Genomic DNA, 17747 nt, shown 5'->3' with positions numbered 1-17747 from the left:
TGCCTGGGGAAAGTTCTGGGGACTGAGGGACAAGTCCTTTGGGATTCCAAGAGCAGGAAGGTCTTGTTCCAGCTTCAGACCTCCACCTCCCCTCCTTTCCCACCTGTTCCTCCTGTCATTATGATCGAGCTCCATGTATACAATTTTAAAAGGTTACCCTTGAAATATGGGTGTGCATACTGTTAGGTTCATACTGTTAGGTCTGTACTGTAAATTCAGGTACTTCACAGATTGATTGGTCATTCACAGACTGGCCTGGAGCCCAGTGCATCTGACTTCTTTTATCTTCTGGGGAAAGGTTTTGAATATTGATTTGTTTTGAAGTTGAAGAGGGTCTAATGAGGTAGAGTGTGAGTTACTTGTAAAGCACATGACATAATAAATGCTTATTTCCTTCCCCTTTACTTATAACTTCCTATTTAAAATTTGTGGGTGAGACTATAAGAGTATGGTTTCGTAAAGCTGTCCATCTGTTCTGCCCCTTCAAGTCCTTTTGGCTATTTCTTGGACAACACCATGTTTTAGTGGGATAGAAATGACTCCATACTAGGATTGTTGACTAGTTAAGGCAAACATTGCTGCTGATCTCATTAGTGAAAACTCAGAAGATAACAAATTTCTATTTAGCATTGAACATGCTGGGCAAGTAAGCAAAGCCAAAGAAAGGATAGATGTTAACTACTTTAAAAAAAAAAAAAAAAGGAATCGTGAACCTTCTTTCTAGAGCGAAGCCTCTGTCTTTTAAAATGAGAGATCTGAGAAGAGGCCCCCCTGAAATTTAAGTTACATCCATACCTCCCTAGGCTGCTAGAAGAGGTGATTAGCTGTTTTTATACTGGAATAAATCTGTGTCTGCATAACCAGAAACAATTGACACATGAGCAGAAAGTAACCTCACTCTCTCTTTTGTCTCACAATCTGATTCTAAGGTACCCAGTACCTCTTTTTGCCACCAAATCGCTATATTTTTCATGGCGCTGAGGTCTACTCAGACTCTGAAGATGACGTCCTATCCTCCAGCTCTTGTGGCAGTAATAGTGACAGTGGATCCTGCCACAGTCCCAGCCTAGAAGAGCCGATAGAGGATGAGAGTGAGATGGAAGAATTCTATAATGGCTTGGAGGAGGATGCTGAAGTCCCCGAGAGAGTTGGACCTGGCTTTGTGTGGGATCGCGATGAGCAGCGTGCAGTGAATGAAGCTGTGGCTGTCAAGGATGAGGCAGCTGAAGTTGAGCAGTCATCAAACAGATTATAATTTCATCTTTGCCTGGCTACAGGAACTTTTCCACCAGCATTAGAACTTTAGCATGTCAGAATGAATGTTTACTTCTGAATGGAAGAGAGCAAGGAAAACTATAAGGGTGTGGTGTTTATAGACAGTTAAACCAGATTTTCATGTATAATTTTTACTTTTTCAGTAATTCTATAATTGTACACTCAACACTAACTTTTTTAAAAGAAAGGTAAGGTACTAAGTATCTTTAGTCAGCTATTAGTCACTATGTTCACTTTTTTCCCAGATTCATTTTGTGTGATAATGCATCTGTATGTATATATGGTTTGGGGAGGTGGGGAGGGGGTGGGGGAATATCTAGTGAATTTCAGCATTTTAAAGTTTTCCAAAAGCCATTGGATGTTAAATTAATATAAAGGGAACAGCTAATCTAGACCAAAGACTGGTATTTTTCACAATTTTTTTCTTTGTAACATTTTGAATGGTTGTTTCACACTTTCATGCTTCTGCTAAATTTTTTATTCAACAGAGTAGGCCCCCCCCTCCCCCTTTTAAAAACACTGGCATTATCAAAGACTTTAGTGGCAGCTAACTTAATTTTTTGTCTCAAAACCATATAATGTTTGTAGATTGAAGTTGATGGGAAAGCACCAAAAAGTCTTTGCTTTCATAAGACATGGGGATAAAGAGATGATCAGGAACACACAGAAGGCTTTTCGAATTTCCTGTGGATAGATTTGCATTGTCTGTATTGACTCATAAAGCTAACATGGGGGGGAAAGCTTTGGAAATGTTTCGGTATGAGGCGCCTAGCTGGATCTCCTCAGTTTGGAAGATACCTTACCATTGTTGTGTAAATACCCATCACTGTGGTACAGCTTGCATTAGTCCTTTTCCATAAACATTAAACTGCCAAGATGTGAAATATGCAAAGCTTTTCTGAATCTGTAACAGTGGTACTTCTAACAGGGGAGAGTATTCTCTCTCATATGTGTATGTGTGTGTGTGTGTGTGTGTGTGTGTGTGTTTGTGTGTCACACATTTTTGGAATAGCTGTTTTCCCTTCCCAAATACCACAGGAAAGTGACAGAAAGCTGATATAATTCCACAGTAATGCAACATTCAGTATAGTCTGCCGGAAAGTATACCTCTTGGAGGTCATGTACATCTCCAATTTTGGAGGATCTGGTATCATAGAAATGCTGATTTCTAGTCTAGTATGACAGAGAGCTTGCCATGGTCCCTAGCAGTGCAGTCAATGAATGAACTAGTTCCTAGAATGTAGCTTTGTTTAAATGTCATGTAGCTTGCCTTAAAACTACATCTCAGTTCCTCAGCTACAGATTTTCCAGCTTTCTGAAGTTCATATTTTATAAAATTGCACAATAAAGCATTTATTTTCCAAACCACTTTTTCAACATGACCCAAAAATTACAGATTATTCATACTTTGCTTTAATATTTATTACAGTGTTTAGTAAGGGTTTTGAAATTGTAGCTGTTCTTTAAGCATAAGACACCAATTAGGACCATAACTGCCAGAGAAACTGAAATTTGTGTTTTAGGAATGGACATTTGTTAATCTAAAAAGATGTTGGCATGTTGTCTTGAAGTCTAAATTCTAAAAGATCTCAGACCTCATTTGCATTTGGTTCCATTAAAGAATGCAGTATGTTTAGTTTTCATTTGCATGATACGATGTGTTTGTGCTATAGATATTTTAAATGGAAAGATTTCTGTTTTAAATTATTTTTACAGTGAGGATTGTTTTCAGCTCTTTTTATATTGTATATATAGTGTCTTTTATGTAATCTACTGGCATATGTTTTGTAGACTGTTTAAATGACTGGCTCCCTGCAACTTTTGAAATACAAAACCAGTGTTTTATACTTGTACACCCTGTTAAAGTCTATTAAAAATTGTCATTTGACTTTTTTCTTTCTGTTAAACAATTGTATTTTTCCAACTATACTAATTAATTGATGAAACTGAGGGGTTTTCCCACCCACCATTGAGTAAATAGGATACTTTAAACAGTTGTAACAAAGTTAACAACTCGTGGTCTAGTCAGCAAAAACTTTCATTAGGTGAAGAACCTCAGGGCCCTTCCTCCCCCAGGATTAAGTGGATGTCTCATTTTGATGAATGGTCAGGTTTCCTGAGACTCCCAACCCCAGGGCTGCCAGGTAACCGCTACTTGTGTATGTTTGCCTAGAAGTGCCAGTCTCAGGGGATGAGTGCTAATGCCAGTATCCCATTTATTCTGCTGACACCTTCAGCTTAACTATGAAGAAAGCTGAGTATGACATACCAGGGAAAGACAGTGACCAGGACAGTGGAAGTGCCTACAACTTTAGGACACACTTGAAAAGTGACTTACTTTGGGAGAGGATGTTACTCTGGCTGCCACTCAACATAAGAACCTAAGAACTAAGCAATTAGTGTGGAGAGGAAAATTCCAAGGTGTATGGGATGGACCTGGGGGGCAGTGGTGAGTGTACTGCCACCTGCCAATGCAGATCCCAGCTCCTTAAGGTTTGCCCTTTTTTCATACACCACTAAAGAATATGCCCATATTCTTAGGCTCTCTCTCCCAGAGATTCCTACGTGACTACTTCCTTTCCTGGTCATGAATGTTTTTGTTGGACGTGTTATAAAGCTATTTTGTTCTTGTGACAAATTCACTGCAACCTGCTTGCGCTCACCATGCCCACTTCTTTCCCCGATTGTTTTAATTTTCCTTCTTCTTGGTGTCTAGGATGGTACCACAGGAAAAATACTGGTTTTAAAAGAGATGGGCTTTTGTAGTAGAAAACAACTTGAAGTTACTAGAATTACTGCAGTTTTCCAAACTCAGTCCAGTTTGACCTATGCTCTGCTCAGCACACTAATTTAGGTTTGTTAGGGACTAGACTGGTTCACCTTTGCACTATTTTATTAAAAGGATTTGGCAAGAAACAATATTGCAAGGTGTCAAACATGCTTTGTGGGTGCACACTTTATGTTGCATTTATACTGACCACATTTATATTAATCATATTCCTTAAATATGGTGTGTAATTAATTTAATAAATAAGCATTTCTTTTGAAATAAATATAGCTTCTATTTTAGGTCTTACCCATTAGTATGAGATACATACACAAACAAATCCCAAGCCACAGTTAAGTGTTCCCTTATTTTAAAAAAAGTTTAAATTAGATGAATGAAAAGTGATCAATAGAGCAGAAAACTGCTTATCTGATAAACTCAAAAGAGACACCAGTAAAGTGTTATAAGTATTTAGAACAAGGAGTAGGTAGCAGAAACAGCTGCTTCAAGGCTGCCCCCCCCCTTCTCCCGTGGTTTTTCAAATTCAAATCTCAACAGCCTTGGGATTCAAATCCCAAGACCTGGCACAGAGAACCTGATGAAGGGGTGAGGCCAGCAGTAACCAACTCTTCCCTTCTCCAGGCTCAGAGCCAGCCTTCCAGAAGGAGAATAAACCCACGGCTGCCATTTGAAGGTTCTTTCCTACAGATAGCTTCATTGGAATACATACACTCTTGGGACAGTTGAGGGAGACCAGGAGCAGCAATCAGTGACACCTGAATAATTTCCTTTGCTATTTGTTATTTAGCAAATGCTTTACAATAGAGCCTGTGTAAATTATATTCTGAGCTGGACCCAGAATTGGAAGGGCTATGGGCAGCTAGAGGACAGAAGAGCACCTAAGGAAAGAGAAGGAAGGGAAACACGAAGGTACCTAAGTTGGGAGATGAAAAATAGGGTAGGAGTCAGGGAGCATGGGAAGGTAGGACCCAGCATTATGTATCTGTGTAAACTGTCCAATGGTGGTATGGTCATCCATCCACTTAGTTATGGGCATGATCCCTGAAACTAACGGGCAATCTAGCTGGGGAGACAAATGGGGGAAAATTTGGTTCTAAACTCTAGTATTACTTGTATATAAGCCATTTTGAGGGTCAGGAGGTGGCAACTTCTCATTGGGGTTTTTCTGAGGCATTAAGTGGAATATGCTTATTAATTCAGGACTTGAAAACTGTCTTCCTTCCGTTCACTTAGTATGAAATAAGTATTTAATTATGTCAAAGTGTTGGAAATAAAGTATCTCAAGTCTATATAAAGAAGTTGGCCATAAACTGGGAAAAAAAAAACAGTGAATATGGGTCCTTATATGTGCTAATAAAAGCAGGATGTTTCTCCTGACTTTGGTGTAAATCTGTTGATAATAAACTACTGTTAAAAGTTTTTGAAACTGCACTTCTGATATTAAAATATTTTAATTTAATCTAAAGACTTCTTCTTTTGTCATCTTAATGAATTTGATTTATGACTGTCTAAAAGCTAAACTACTATGGTTGGCGAGAAAAACCAAGAATTTTCTTACCTGCCCAGCAGCTACATGAATTTGTACAAAAAAAGCCCCAAACTGTACTATTTTACTGTGGCAAGACAGTTCTCAGTACTGGCCCATGCCATGGTCCAAGATGAATCTTCTTCCTCTCCCAGCCCCCCAATTAAAGAAAATAACTATTTGCCCTGTCACATTCAGAAAGGTCTGGAGGTTTACATTCCATGGGACAAAAGAGATTGGAAGCCATTAGAGAAGCCAACTCGCAACAATGTCTTCCAAATTATCACTTGGGGTCACTGAAGAACTCAGTATTGTTGTACATCATGTCATGGCTTCTCTCTACTGACAATATTGTTACTATTTCAAAATTTTAAAAGTAACTCCACTACCGCGTTTCCCCGATAATAAGACATATCCCGAAAATAAGCCTTCCCCTTACTGTGTAAGATTCCTCTAAAATAAGCCCTCCCCCGAAAATAAGCCCTATTGAGATTGCTACTGTAGTGAAGGTGATCCCCTGCGCTACACGCTACATTACGGTACCCTCTGTATGCACCGTTCCCCCCCCCCCAGGGTGAAACACACGCCGCGCTCTGAGCTGCATCCAATCAGAGCTGCAGCAGTGAGCGCGTCATCTTGTTCTTCCCCAGTGATTTGCTTATTGAATAAAGGTACATTTTTTTGTTCACATTTACCTGTTTATTAAAATTTCTGTCAATGTTCATTAAAATAAGCCCTCTGGTGTTTTTCTATCCAAAAAAAAAATAATAAGACAGTGTCTTATTATCGGGGAAACATGGTAATTTGAAGCAGTAGCAAGGAAAGAGAATTGGTCACAGTCAAATAAAACTGAAAAGTCCATGAGGCAGTTAGGTGGTGCAGTGAATAGAGCACCAGCCCTGGAGTCAGAAGGACCCGGGTTCAAATTTGGCCTCAGACACTTGACACACTAGCCATGTGACTTTGGGCAAGTCACTTAACCCCAACTGCCCTCCAAAAAGCAAAAACAAAGTTCAACAATAGTGACGACTCGAATGTAACACCTGCTTAAACAGACTTGTTGCCCAACACTTAGCTGCTTTCCCCCCTCCATTTCCCCCAGTCTTCTAGGACTGAAGCCCCAGTTCAGTACTGCAGTCTTGTAAGATAGGCACCCACGCCCAGAAAACACTTGAGTACTTAGCGTCTCTCAAAGCAATTACTAAGTGTAGACTAATCCACTACCACAAGATCTACTATTGTTTTACTGAAGTCAATTCAGTGTAGGGTCTGCTACATGCAAATCCCTGGGGATACAGACATGAGGAGGGGAAAAAAGGCAGTCCCTGCCCTGAAGATATTTATATTTCTAAGCCAAAGGCGGGGGTGTAGAAATACTTATACAGAAATCTAATACAAAAGGCTATGTGATGTAGATAAAGGAGAGCCACAAAGTGAGCAATGACAAGCTGAGACTGATGGGGCGCTGGGGGCATGGGGGGTGATGGGGGTGATGGGACAGGGACTGAGGAGTGAAGAAGGCATGAGAAGGCTCCATGAAAGAGGCAGCACTCTAGGAACAACATATCTCAAACTTAAATCTTAGATGGAAATCATTCTCCTCTATCCTCTTTACCAAAAAATTCAAAAAACAAAACCAATCTTTCCCCTTCTCCCTTGATAGGGAGCACCTTCTAGGCACTTAGGTTTAAACCTCAAAGTTATCCCCCCCACCCCCACCCCCAGATTAACTAAAGGGATCGCAAATCTTGCCAATTTCTAGCCACCAAATTCTTCACATCCTCAGGGCTACCAAGAGTCTTCCTAGAGCACAGATATGACCATGTCACTCCCTCAAGAATCTTTGGTGACATCTTTTATTCCAGCTGGGATAAAATGCCTACTCCTCAGCCAGGCATTTAAATCCCTTCACAATCTGGTTTCAGCCTGAATTTTCCTATTTATTTCACATTAATATGCTTCACGAGTTCCAAATTTCAGTAAATGGTTATCTGAATTTGGTATTTCATTCATCCATTCTAACTGCTGTCCTTTTGCAAATGCTATTCTTCAGGCTTTCAATGCACCCTTCTCACTGTCAGAATCCTCAGCATCCTTTAGGATCATGGGCAGACTTTGTCTGTGTGGGGTTTTTCTTGCTTTTGTATCATCAGCACCTAGCACAGTGAGCTGGATATAACAGATGCTAAATAAATTAATGTGCTCAGTATGGTGTTTGGAATGTGGCAGGTGCTTAATGAATGTTTGTTGTACTGAAAAGTAGAAATGAGTACAGGTGATGATGGCCTCTGTGAATCCAGAGGTGGAAGCCATGCCCGGTTTCATACATAGGGAGTCTTAGTGGCCTATACGACAAACAGATTGTTGAACACAACTAATGTGAAACAAGTTATGATGGGGGCAGATTATGGTGGGCTTCAACGCTAAGCTAAGACGAGTTTGTAATTTATTCTAAAGACAAAAGGGAGGCATTAAAAGTTGCTCAGTAATATAATATGACCTGTGATTAGGAAGATTATCTGGCAGCTATGTGAAGGGTGGACTAAAAAGGAGAAAGACACAATAAAGAGACAGCTGCAATCAACCAAGTGGGTCCAAATCAGAGTGATGAAAATAGGAATGGGTGAAAAAATGGATACAATCTGGTATCTGTTTAAAGGGGTGTGTGTGCAGGTGCACACACATGGATGGGCACATGAGTAGTGTAGGTATAGTAATGTGAAAGAGGGAAATAAAAAATAATTTCAAGATGTTCATAGTAGGTGCCTGGGAAGATGACAGTGTTGTCAATGGAACCAGATCAGAAGAACAGGAGTGAATCTTCACTGAGGGAAGATATGGAGAAGCACTGGTACAGTATACTCAAAGTATTAAAGTATCAGAGCATCAGGTTAATGCTATGGGTGTAAAGAATTATTCCAAAGAGAGAACGATGTTATGTATTCGAATGGTCATATTTACACTCTGTCAGCCAACATCACAGAAGGAATATGTAGGAAGCCTAAGAAAAGTTGGTATTTCAGGACATTTCCTTATTTCCAAGGGGAATGAGTTTTTCTACATTCTTTAGGTTGATGCACTATTAACTTATCAAAGGCAAAAAGATGGATTCAGAGCTTCAGAACACAACAGCGAACCAGGAGTGACTCACTAGTAAAGATTTTCATTTTAAATTTACCAAAAACGTTGGAAAATATTTTAAGTTCATACCTCTGAAAAAAAGAAAGGAAAAATACAAATTTAAGAGTTCTGCCCTAAAACCTTAGAAATTGTTTTGAAGAGTACTGGATCTTACAGGAGAACCACTGAAAGTTTAATTATAAAACCCATAAATCTTTATTCAAGTATTTTATTTAAAGAGTTTTCATTGCATTTTATAAATTTAAAAAATAAATATCTGCACCATAGCTAAAAAGTCACATGTATTGCATATCAACACACATTCTAGGACTTAAAGACATGAGAAGAATAAAATCTAAAAGTGTTTCAGTCACAATCAGCATCTGAAAACTGTTTTCTTCCATTTAAAAAAGCCTGAAGAAAATTCTTTTACATAAGCCAAAAGCACTGTGGAGAATGTAACTCAAATCAAAACTTCACCGTTACTATTTTTTGTGCTGGGTCTCAGAGTGCCACTCATTCCTATTCTTGGCAACCATGGGAAAGCTCTCTTCCACCACTAAATTAACCATGTTTCATCAGCACTCCCCATTTAGCACCATCACCACAGGACTCCAGAGGAAGGGCCTAGAAGATACTTCGTAGAACCCAGATCTGGGTACACACCAAGATACTAGAAGACCGCCCTAGGACAAAATATGCTCTAAATTTTTACCCTTGTTATCTCTGCTACTTGAGTTTCTAAGAAACCAGAAAAAAAAATTTAATGGTCACAATTTTTAACCCATAACAGTCATTCCAGTTCAATTACAACATAGAAACTGTACTGGTATCAGAAGGTAACTATTTTATTACAAAAACTTTAACATTATTTACAAAATGAAAAATAATCAAGTGACTATTGCAAACCAAAGTTAAAGGTTTTTCACCCAGTGATTGAAAAGAATTAAGCAACCATTCCATGCACTCACACACCAAGATCATTTCTGTAATATGCAGACCATTAAAATTCATGTTAGTGAAACTTGAATGTATTCACAATACTTGCATGTTTATTGGTAGATGACAAAAAAGTGTCCATGGTTCTGTACAATAAGTCTAATATTAACATAGTTTGTTCATTTTCTTTTAGGACTTTTTGGCTTTCGTGAATATTTGTATGTCACAAAACATTTTGTAAATAAGCAATTCATTATGTTATCACCTTGGTCACCTTGTCCACTGAACTCACCACCACAAGACACAAAAATATTAGTTTAATGCAATAGCATTAAACTAAATAGTTATAATACCTCTAAAGTTATATTAAACTGAAGCCTTCGTTGTGATCAATGGCCTGGATCAGTTTAGATCGGAGAGTTTCTTTCTCTGTGTATTTTGGAAGATCAAGAAGATTAAAACAGGTATGGGAGACTGGGAGATAAGCCTCTCCACCTCCAGTGGACTGAATAACCAGTTTAAGACTCTTCATACCAAGAATAGGAATCCGATCACTACCTGTCAAAAATACTATCACAAGAAAGTTTTTTTAAATAAAAACTTAAAGACAAACATCTGCATTATAATAGTACTATTCAACTACATTTGATCTTTAGTTATTTATCTACTAAAATAATTCTTGTAAACAGATTTACCTAATTTGTAAATTGGTTTACCCAAAATAAAAGAAACATTCTAATCTACTTGCTGAAAAATCTTTTATTAATTAGCTTTGGCTAAAGATATTGCTTACCAGTAAATATTTTTAAAACTGACCTCTTAACCTGAAACATCACTGAAATATATACACAGCGAGGGAGAGTTCACATGCCAAACAACACTGTGCTCAGGAATGGTATCATCTAACTTGATCACTTTATCCACCAGATTTGGCTTTTAAATGATATTCTACTGTTTCTAAAATAATATCCTCTCAAAGGACGAATGAAGACTTTACACCTTTAAGGATATTAATGCTGGAGGTGATTTTAAAAGAGAAATTACTACAATGTTCTGAGTAGTAGGCAACATAATCAAAAGCAGCACCTGGCCTCCCACAATGTCTTCTCTGAAAGATGTCAACATTTCAATGTAAAAGTTGTCATGGTTTGTAGGGAAAAGGTCTGATCTGTGTTTCACTGGTACACTCCCAGATGAGAAAACTCCCTTTACCAATGCACCTCAGTACCTTCTCTTCGACCTACAGTCTTGCAAAGTTACCTCAAGCACTAAGAGGTTTACTGACAAAGCCAATATATGGCCAAGAGGGGAGCTGATGCCCACGCCAGCTCTCTGCTCACTTTTTCATGTTGCTTTTTTTTCTTTGCTTTTTGGAGGGCAATTGGGGTTAAGTAACTTGCCCAAGGTTACACAGCTAGTATTTTTGTGTGGGTGTTAAGTGTCTGAGGCCGGAACCAAACTTGGGTCCTCCTGACTCCGACACTGTACTCACTGCGCCACCTAGCCACACCCCCCCCTTTTTTTTTTAAAGCAATTGGGGTTAAGTAACTTGCTCAAGGTTACAAGGCCACTTATTTCTGGGTGTGGTGCTAAGTATCGGAGCCCGGATTCAATCCCAGGTCATCCCAACTCTGGGGCCGGTGCTCTTACTCGCTGCACCACCTGGCCACCCCTCATGTTGCTTTTTCTTATCCTTCAAACAGAACCCTACTGGAGAGCTGAGAGGGGCCCTAAAGATAATGCAGCCCCAGGACCTCATTTCACACACACAGAAAGTAGGGCCAGTGCTGAGCAGCAGAAGCAGCCCTTGAGCACAGCCCAACACTGTTGCTGCCTCCAAGGTGTGGGGAAGGGCAATGATGGTAAACTGATGAACTGGGCCACAGCTGTAAAGAACAGTTCAGCAACTAAACTGCTGCCTTTCTCAATGGACTACAATGATGAAGACTATGCCTTACCACCAGACCCTAAATAAAATGCTTTATTAAAACATTAGGAAGAAATGACCAATTTAATCTTCAAGATGACACTGGACTGACCAGCACTGTTTCCTATTAGGTTGGCCAAATTTTAGTCAAACATTAAATAACAAGAATATCAATTTCATAGTTTTCAGAAACATGATAGCAGCCCTAACTTTGGGATCTATGTGGGCTTAATGTTTGTTAAGGCATACCATCTGAGGGCTTTTTTTAAAAAAAAATAATTACAAAATTTTTCAATGACTTAGTTATATATGAAAAGTATTAAAGCACCATCAATCCTAACCTTTCCCCTCTATGTCAATTTAAGATTGTTTAAAGGGCTCTCAGAAGAACCTGTCACAGTTCTATTTACAAAAGAAATATTTAATGTTTTGATGTAGAAGCAGGGATGGGTCCTGTTAAAAAAAGACTCAGAGATTGCTCAATTGTGATTAAATAATAGAGTCACAGGAAATTCCCCAATCCCAATATAATGGTATTTTCTTTTTCTTCATTTTAAATAAAACACCAAACATTTCTCAAGGAATCAAAACAAAACAACCAGCTAATCAATGATTTTTAGAACTTTTATGTGAAAGATTTTAATATAAAATCTGGATACTTTAAAAAATCTTAATTATAAGACAGAACAGAATGTTCTAATCTTTTCTGTAACTCAAGCAGTTACTAAGTGATTAATAAAGACATATAAAATATACTAATCACTATAAAGTTGTTTAATCCCATAAGGCAAGAGATCAGATACAACAATTAAATTCAGTTCTCATATAAAATAGAATCAAACGGAAATACTTACAGAGAAATTGTTTTTTCTTTTCCAATGGCAATTCATGAAAAACTTCCCAGAAAATTTTTATTGTAGGATGGTCTGCCCAATATTCCCCTTTGTATTCTGTATTCTAGAAACAACAACAGAGTCAACTGAGCTTCACATTAATAAAAGGTAGATTTCCTTGGATATGAAACATCAGCTCAATTAGAAAAGAAGGCTAAGGAGGTTGGCAACAAGGGCTTGGATCCTTGGATCCTTAACTGGGTCAGCCGCCTTCCCACTATTTCATCGCTATGGACCCCTAAGGAAAAAAGTATTCCCAACTTTGACAAGCCATCTTGCAAACTAGTGTCACAAGTCATGCGGAAGAGGGAAAGATCAATTTTCAGAGAAAATTCACTAATACTGGAAAAAAAATTAAAGTGCACATTCTGGGGAAGAGGCCTGATCAACTCGGAGGGCAAGTTGTCCCACCAACCACAAGGACCACTACCAGGCCTATCACCAAAGGGCTGGGACTGGAAAGAGCAAGGTAAGAACCAAATGCAGGGGTCCCTGTCCCAGACAGCAAACACTCCTGGGGCTACCACTTCATAGCCCAGAAATTAAAAAAAAAAAAAGCCCCTATCAGGACCTCCAAAGACCAGGATGATAGTGAACCTTGCCTGCTCCAACCCCTCCCCCCCCCCACATAGTAACTATTGCCCCAGGGCAAAACCCTCTAGAGTAAAGGCTTAGGATCCCTAGAGGAAGGGCGTGGCAAGGGCCCTGCCTCAAAATGGGTAGAAAGCAGACTACAAAGACTTTGGAGTCCAACAATCCTCAGAGGGAGGAAACAAACTCAGGGAGTCATGTGGACTCCACACTCACAGCTGAAACATCTACAGGAGATGGGTGCGAAGCACAGAAAGCTCTCCTAGGTGAGCTCAAAAGGAACTTTGAAAACCAAATGAGAGAAATAGAAGACAAATTGAATAATGATCTCAAAACCAAAATTGCAGAATCAGAAAAACATTATAATGAAGAAAACATCTCTCTAAAAAGAAAAGTGTATGATATGGAAAAGGAGCTCCAAAAATTAACCAAGGAAAATGATTTGCTAAAAATTAGAGTCAACCAAACTGAAACAAATAACTCTATGAGGAACCAAGAATTAGTCAAACAAAACAACAAGAATGAAAAATTAGAAAAAGAGGTAAAATACCTCAATGGAAAAATAACTGACCTGGAAAACAGATCTAGGAGAGATAACCTGAGAATCATAGGCCTACCAGAAAATCATAATGAAAAAATGAGCCTGGACAACATTCTCCAAGAGTTCATTAAGGAAAACTGCCCTGAAATACTAGTAAAATAGAAATCAAGAGAATCCACTTCTGACACCTGCTGCAAGAGATCCCAAACTGAAAAGTCCTTCAAATATTGTGGCCAGACTCCAGAACTACCAGATAAAAGAAAATACTTCAAGCGGCCAGAAAGAAACAATTCAAATATTGAGGGTGCACAGTGAGGATTGCACAGGATTTGGCAGCCTCTACACTGAAAGATCGGGGGCAGTGGAATACAATTTTCCGGAAGGCAAAAGAGCTCAGGTTACAACCAAGGATCATATACCCAGCGAAACTGGGCATATTCTTCCAGGCAAAGAGATGGTCATTCAACGATATAACAGAGTTCCAGACCTTCCTGATGAAAAAGCCAGAACTCAATGGAAAATTCAACCTCCAATTACGAGATGCAACATTGACGTGGAAAGGTAAACAAGGTAAACACACACACACACACACACACACACCTTGCTATTTGATAAGAGCAAACTGGTTATATACAAGTAGAGGGTAAGAGTATAACATACACAAAATGACGATTAAAAAAAATCTTATTAAGGGCTACAAAGGGACTGCAATGGAAGAAGAGGAATGAATGAAGTGGAAAAGGGTAAATTATGCCACACAAAGAGGCATAAAAACAGTATAGCAGAGGAAAAGAAGGGAGGGAGATGGAATCACATGAGCTTTTCCCTCATTGGTTCTGGTGTAAGGAGGGAATAACAACTAGTTAAGCATGGGACTCTATGGAGAAGAAACACAAAAAGTATCATTTTAGAGGGAAAGAGGGGAGGGAGAGGAGCTTCACATGAGATTTGTTCCTGTCACTCTTGGTGTGAAGAGGAAATAACATACTTCATTAAGTATAAAAATATCCTACGGGCAGTAGGAGGGGGAAAGGGCGACAAAAGGGGGGGGGTGGTTAGTAGGGAGGGAAGAAGTAAGGGGAAAGGGGAGGGGGGCTGATAAGGGAATACTGAGGAAGGTGGAGGTCAAAAGGAAAACTATTAAGCGGGGGAAGGGAAAAGGGGGGAAAATATGAGCATTAACAGGGGAGGGAATAGGATGGAGGGAAAAAAACAGATAACAATCATAACTGTAAATGTCAATGGAATGAACTCTCCCATAAAACAGAGACGGATAGCAGAATGGATTAGAAATCATAATCCTACAATATGCTGTTTACAAGAAACAAATCTGAAACAGAGGGATACACACAGGGTAAAGGTAAAAGGCTGCAGTAAAATAAATCATGCTTCAGCTAAAATTAAAAAAAACAGGGGTAGCAATCCTTATCTCAGATAAAGCAAATGCAAAAAGTGACCTAATTAAAAGGGATAAGGAAGGAAACTATATCCTGTTAAAAGGCACCATCGAGAATGAAGCAATATCATTACTTAACATATATGCACCAAGTGGTATAGCATCCAAATTCCTAGAGAAGAAGGTAAAGGAATTAGAGGAAGAAATAGATAGCAAAACTATACTAGAGGGAGACCTTACTCTCCCCCTCTCTGAACTTGATAAATCCAACCTCAAAATAAACAAGAAAGAAGTTAAGTAGATGGACAGAATTTTAGAGATGATAGGTATGATAGATCTCTGGAGAAAACTGAATGGGGATAAAAAGGAATATACTTTCTTCTCAGCGGTTCATGGCACATACTCAAAAATAGACCACGTTCTAGGGCATAAAAACCTCACAATTCTGTGCGGTAAGGCAGAAATATTAAATGCACCCTTCTCAGATCATGATGCAATAAAAATTATATGCAATAAAGGGCAATGGAAAGACAGACTAAAAACTAATTGGAAATTAAACAATTTAATCCTAAAGAATGAGTGGGTCAAACAAGAAATTATAGAAACAATCAGTAATTTCACTCAAGAGAATGATAATAATGAGACAACATACCAAAATTTGTGGGATGTGTTAAAAAGCAGTTCTTAGGGGAAGTTTTCTATCCCTGAGTACATACATAATTAAATCAGAGAAAAGGAAAGTCAATGAATTGGGCATGCAATTAAAATATATATATATATATAAAGAATAAATTCAAAATCCCCAATTAAATACTAAATTAGAAATATTGAAAACCAAAGGAGAGATTAATAAAATTGAAATTAAGAAAACTATTGAATTAATAAATAAAACTGAGAGCTGGTTTTACGAAAAAAAAAAAATTGATAGACCTTTAGTCAATGTGATAAAAAAAAGAAGAAAACCAAATTATGAGTATCAAAAATGAAAAGGGTGAATCTACCTCCAATGAAGAGGAAATCAAAACAATAATTAGGAATTATTTTTCCTAATTGTATGCACATAAATTTGACAGTCTTTGGGAAATGAATGAATATTTACAAAAATACAAGTTGCCCAGATTAACTGAAGAGGAAGTATAATTACTTAAATAACCCCATTTCAGAAAAAGAAATTGAACAAGCCATCAGTCAGCCCCCTAGGAAAAAATCTCCAGGGACAGATGGATTTACTGGTGAATTCTATCAAACATTTAAAGAACAATTGATTACTATCTGGGAAAATTAGTGAAGAAGGAGTCCTACCAAATTCTTTTTATGACACAAATATGGTACTGATACCTAAATCAGGAAGAGATAAAACAGAGAAAGAAAATTATAGACCAATCTCCCTCATGAATATAGCTGCAAAAATTCTAAATAAAATACTAGCAAAAAGACTACAGCATTTTTGGGGGGGGCGGCCAGGTAGCAAAGTGAGTAAGAGCGCCAGTCCCAGAGTGGGATAACCTGGGATCGAATCCAGGCTCAGACACTTAGCACCCACCCACAAACACCTGGCCATGTAACCTTGAGCAAGTTACTTAACCCCAATTGCTTAGGGGCAGCCAGGTGGCTCAGTGAGTAAGAGCACCGGCCCCAGAGTCAGGAGACCTGGGATGGAATCCAGGCTTTGATACTTAGCACAACACCCAGAAATAACTGGCCCTGTAACCTTAAGCAAGTTATTTAACCCTGATTGCTTAAAAAAAAAAAAAAAGACTACAGCAATTTATCTCAAGAATAATACACTTTGATCAGGTAGGATTTATTCCAGAATGCAAGGATGGTTTAATATTAGGAAAACCATCAATATAATTGATCATATCAACAATAAAACTAGCAGAAACCACATGATCATCTCAATAGATGCTGAAAAGGCTTTTGACAAAATACAACATCCATTCCTATTAAAAACATTAGAAAGTATAGGAATAAATGAAGCCTTCCTTAAAATAATAGGTAGCATCTATTTAAAGCCATCAGCAAGTATTATATGTAATGGGGAGAAGCTAGAAGCATTTCCAATAAGATCGGGGGTGAAACAAGGGTGTCCACTATCACCCCTCTTATTCAATCTGGTACTAGAAATGTTAGCAGTAGCAATTAGAGAAGAAAAAGAAATCAAATTAATCAAATTAGGCAAAGAAGAGACCAAGCTATCACTCTTTGCAGATGATATGATGATATACTTAGAGAATCCTAGAGAATCAAGTAAAAACCTACTTGAGACAATAAATAAATTTGGCAAAGTTGAAGGATATAAAATAAACCCACATAAATCCTTGGCATTCCTGTGTATTTCCAATGAAATTCAATAGCAAGAGATAGAAAGAGAAATACCATTTAAAGTTACTGTAGACATTATAAAATATTTGGGAATCTACCTGCCCAAACAAACCTAGGACCTATATGATCACAACTACAAAACACTTTTCACACAAATAAAGTCAGATCTAACTAATATCAATTAGGAAAAATATCAATTGCTCATGCCTGGGTCAAGCAAATATAATAAAAATAACAATTTTACCTAAATTAAATTATATATTTAGTGCCATACCAAATAATTTACCAAAAAAAATATTTTATAGAGCTAGAAAAAATAGTAACAAAATTCATTTGGAAGAATAAACAGTCTAGAATATCAAGGGAATTAATGAAAAGAAATGCTAGGGAAGGTGGACTAGCTATACCAGATTTCAATCTGTATTAT

The 17747-nt window shown here is 38.1% G+C and overlaps 2 protein-coding genes across 7 annotated transcripts in view; one reads left to right on the top strand and one right to left on the bottom strand.

Annotated features, from left to right (window-relative positions):
- SIRT1 (sirtuin 1) overlaps positions 1-5528 on the top strand; it is a 36218-nt gene extending 30690 nt beyond the window's left edge. For all 3 annotated transcript variants that reach the window (XM_069071505.1, XM_069071503.1, XM_069071504.1), the window contains exon 9: positions 930-5528. In XM_069071505.1, coding sequence (XP_068927606.1) covers positions 930-1255 — 326 coding nt within the window. In that variant the 3' untranslated portion in view covers positions 1256-5528. The remainder of the gene's footprint in view (positions 1-929) is intronic.
- A 4007-nt stretch (positions 5529-9535) lies between these two features.
- HERC4 (HECT and RLD domain containing E3 ubiquitin protein ligase 4) overlaps positions 9536-17747 on the bottom strand; it is a 116560-nt gene continuing 108348 nt past the window's right edge. For all 4 annotated transcript variants that reach the window (XM_069071500.1, XM_069071499.1, XM_069071501.1 and 1 more), the window contains 2 exons: positions 12429-12531; positions 9536-10217 (listed from right to left, as the gene is read on the bottom strand). In XM_069071500.1, coding sequence (XP_068927601.1) covers positions 10009-10217; positions 12429-12531 — 312 coding nt within the window. In that variant the 3' untranslated portion in view covers positions 9536-10008. The remainder of the gene's footprint in view (positions 10218-12428; positions 12532-17747) is intronic.

The sequence above is a fragment of the Petaurus breviceps genome, unplaced genomic scaffold, assembly GCF_028583685.1.
Source record: "Petaurus breviceps papuanus isolate PSGF00001 unplaced genomic scaffold, PetGlider_PUasm1.0 90825, whole genome shotgun sequence".
In the NCBI taxonomy this organism is placed as follows: domain Eukaryota; kingdom Metazoa; phylum Chordata; class Mammalia; order Diprotodontia; family Petauridae; genus Petaurus; species Petaurus breviceps.
The sequence above is the reverse complement of the archived record's forward strand: the minus strand, read 5'-3'. Positions and strand labels throughout refer to the sequence as shown.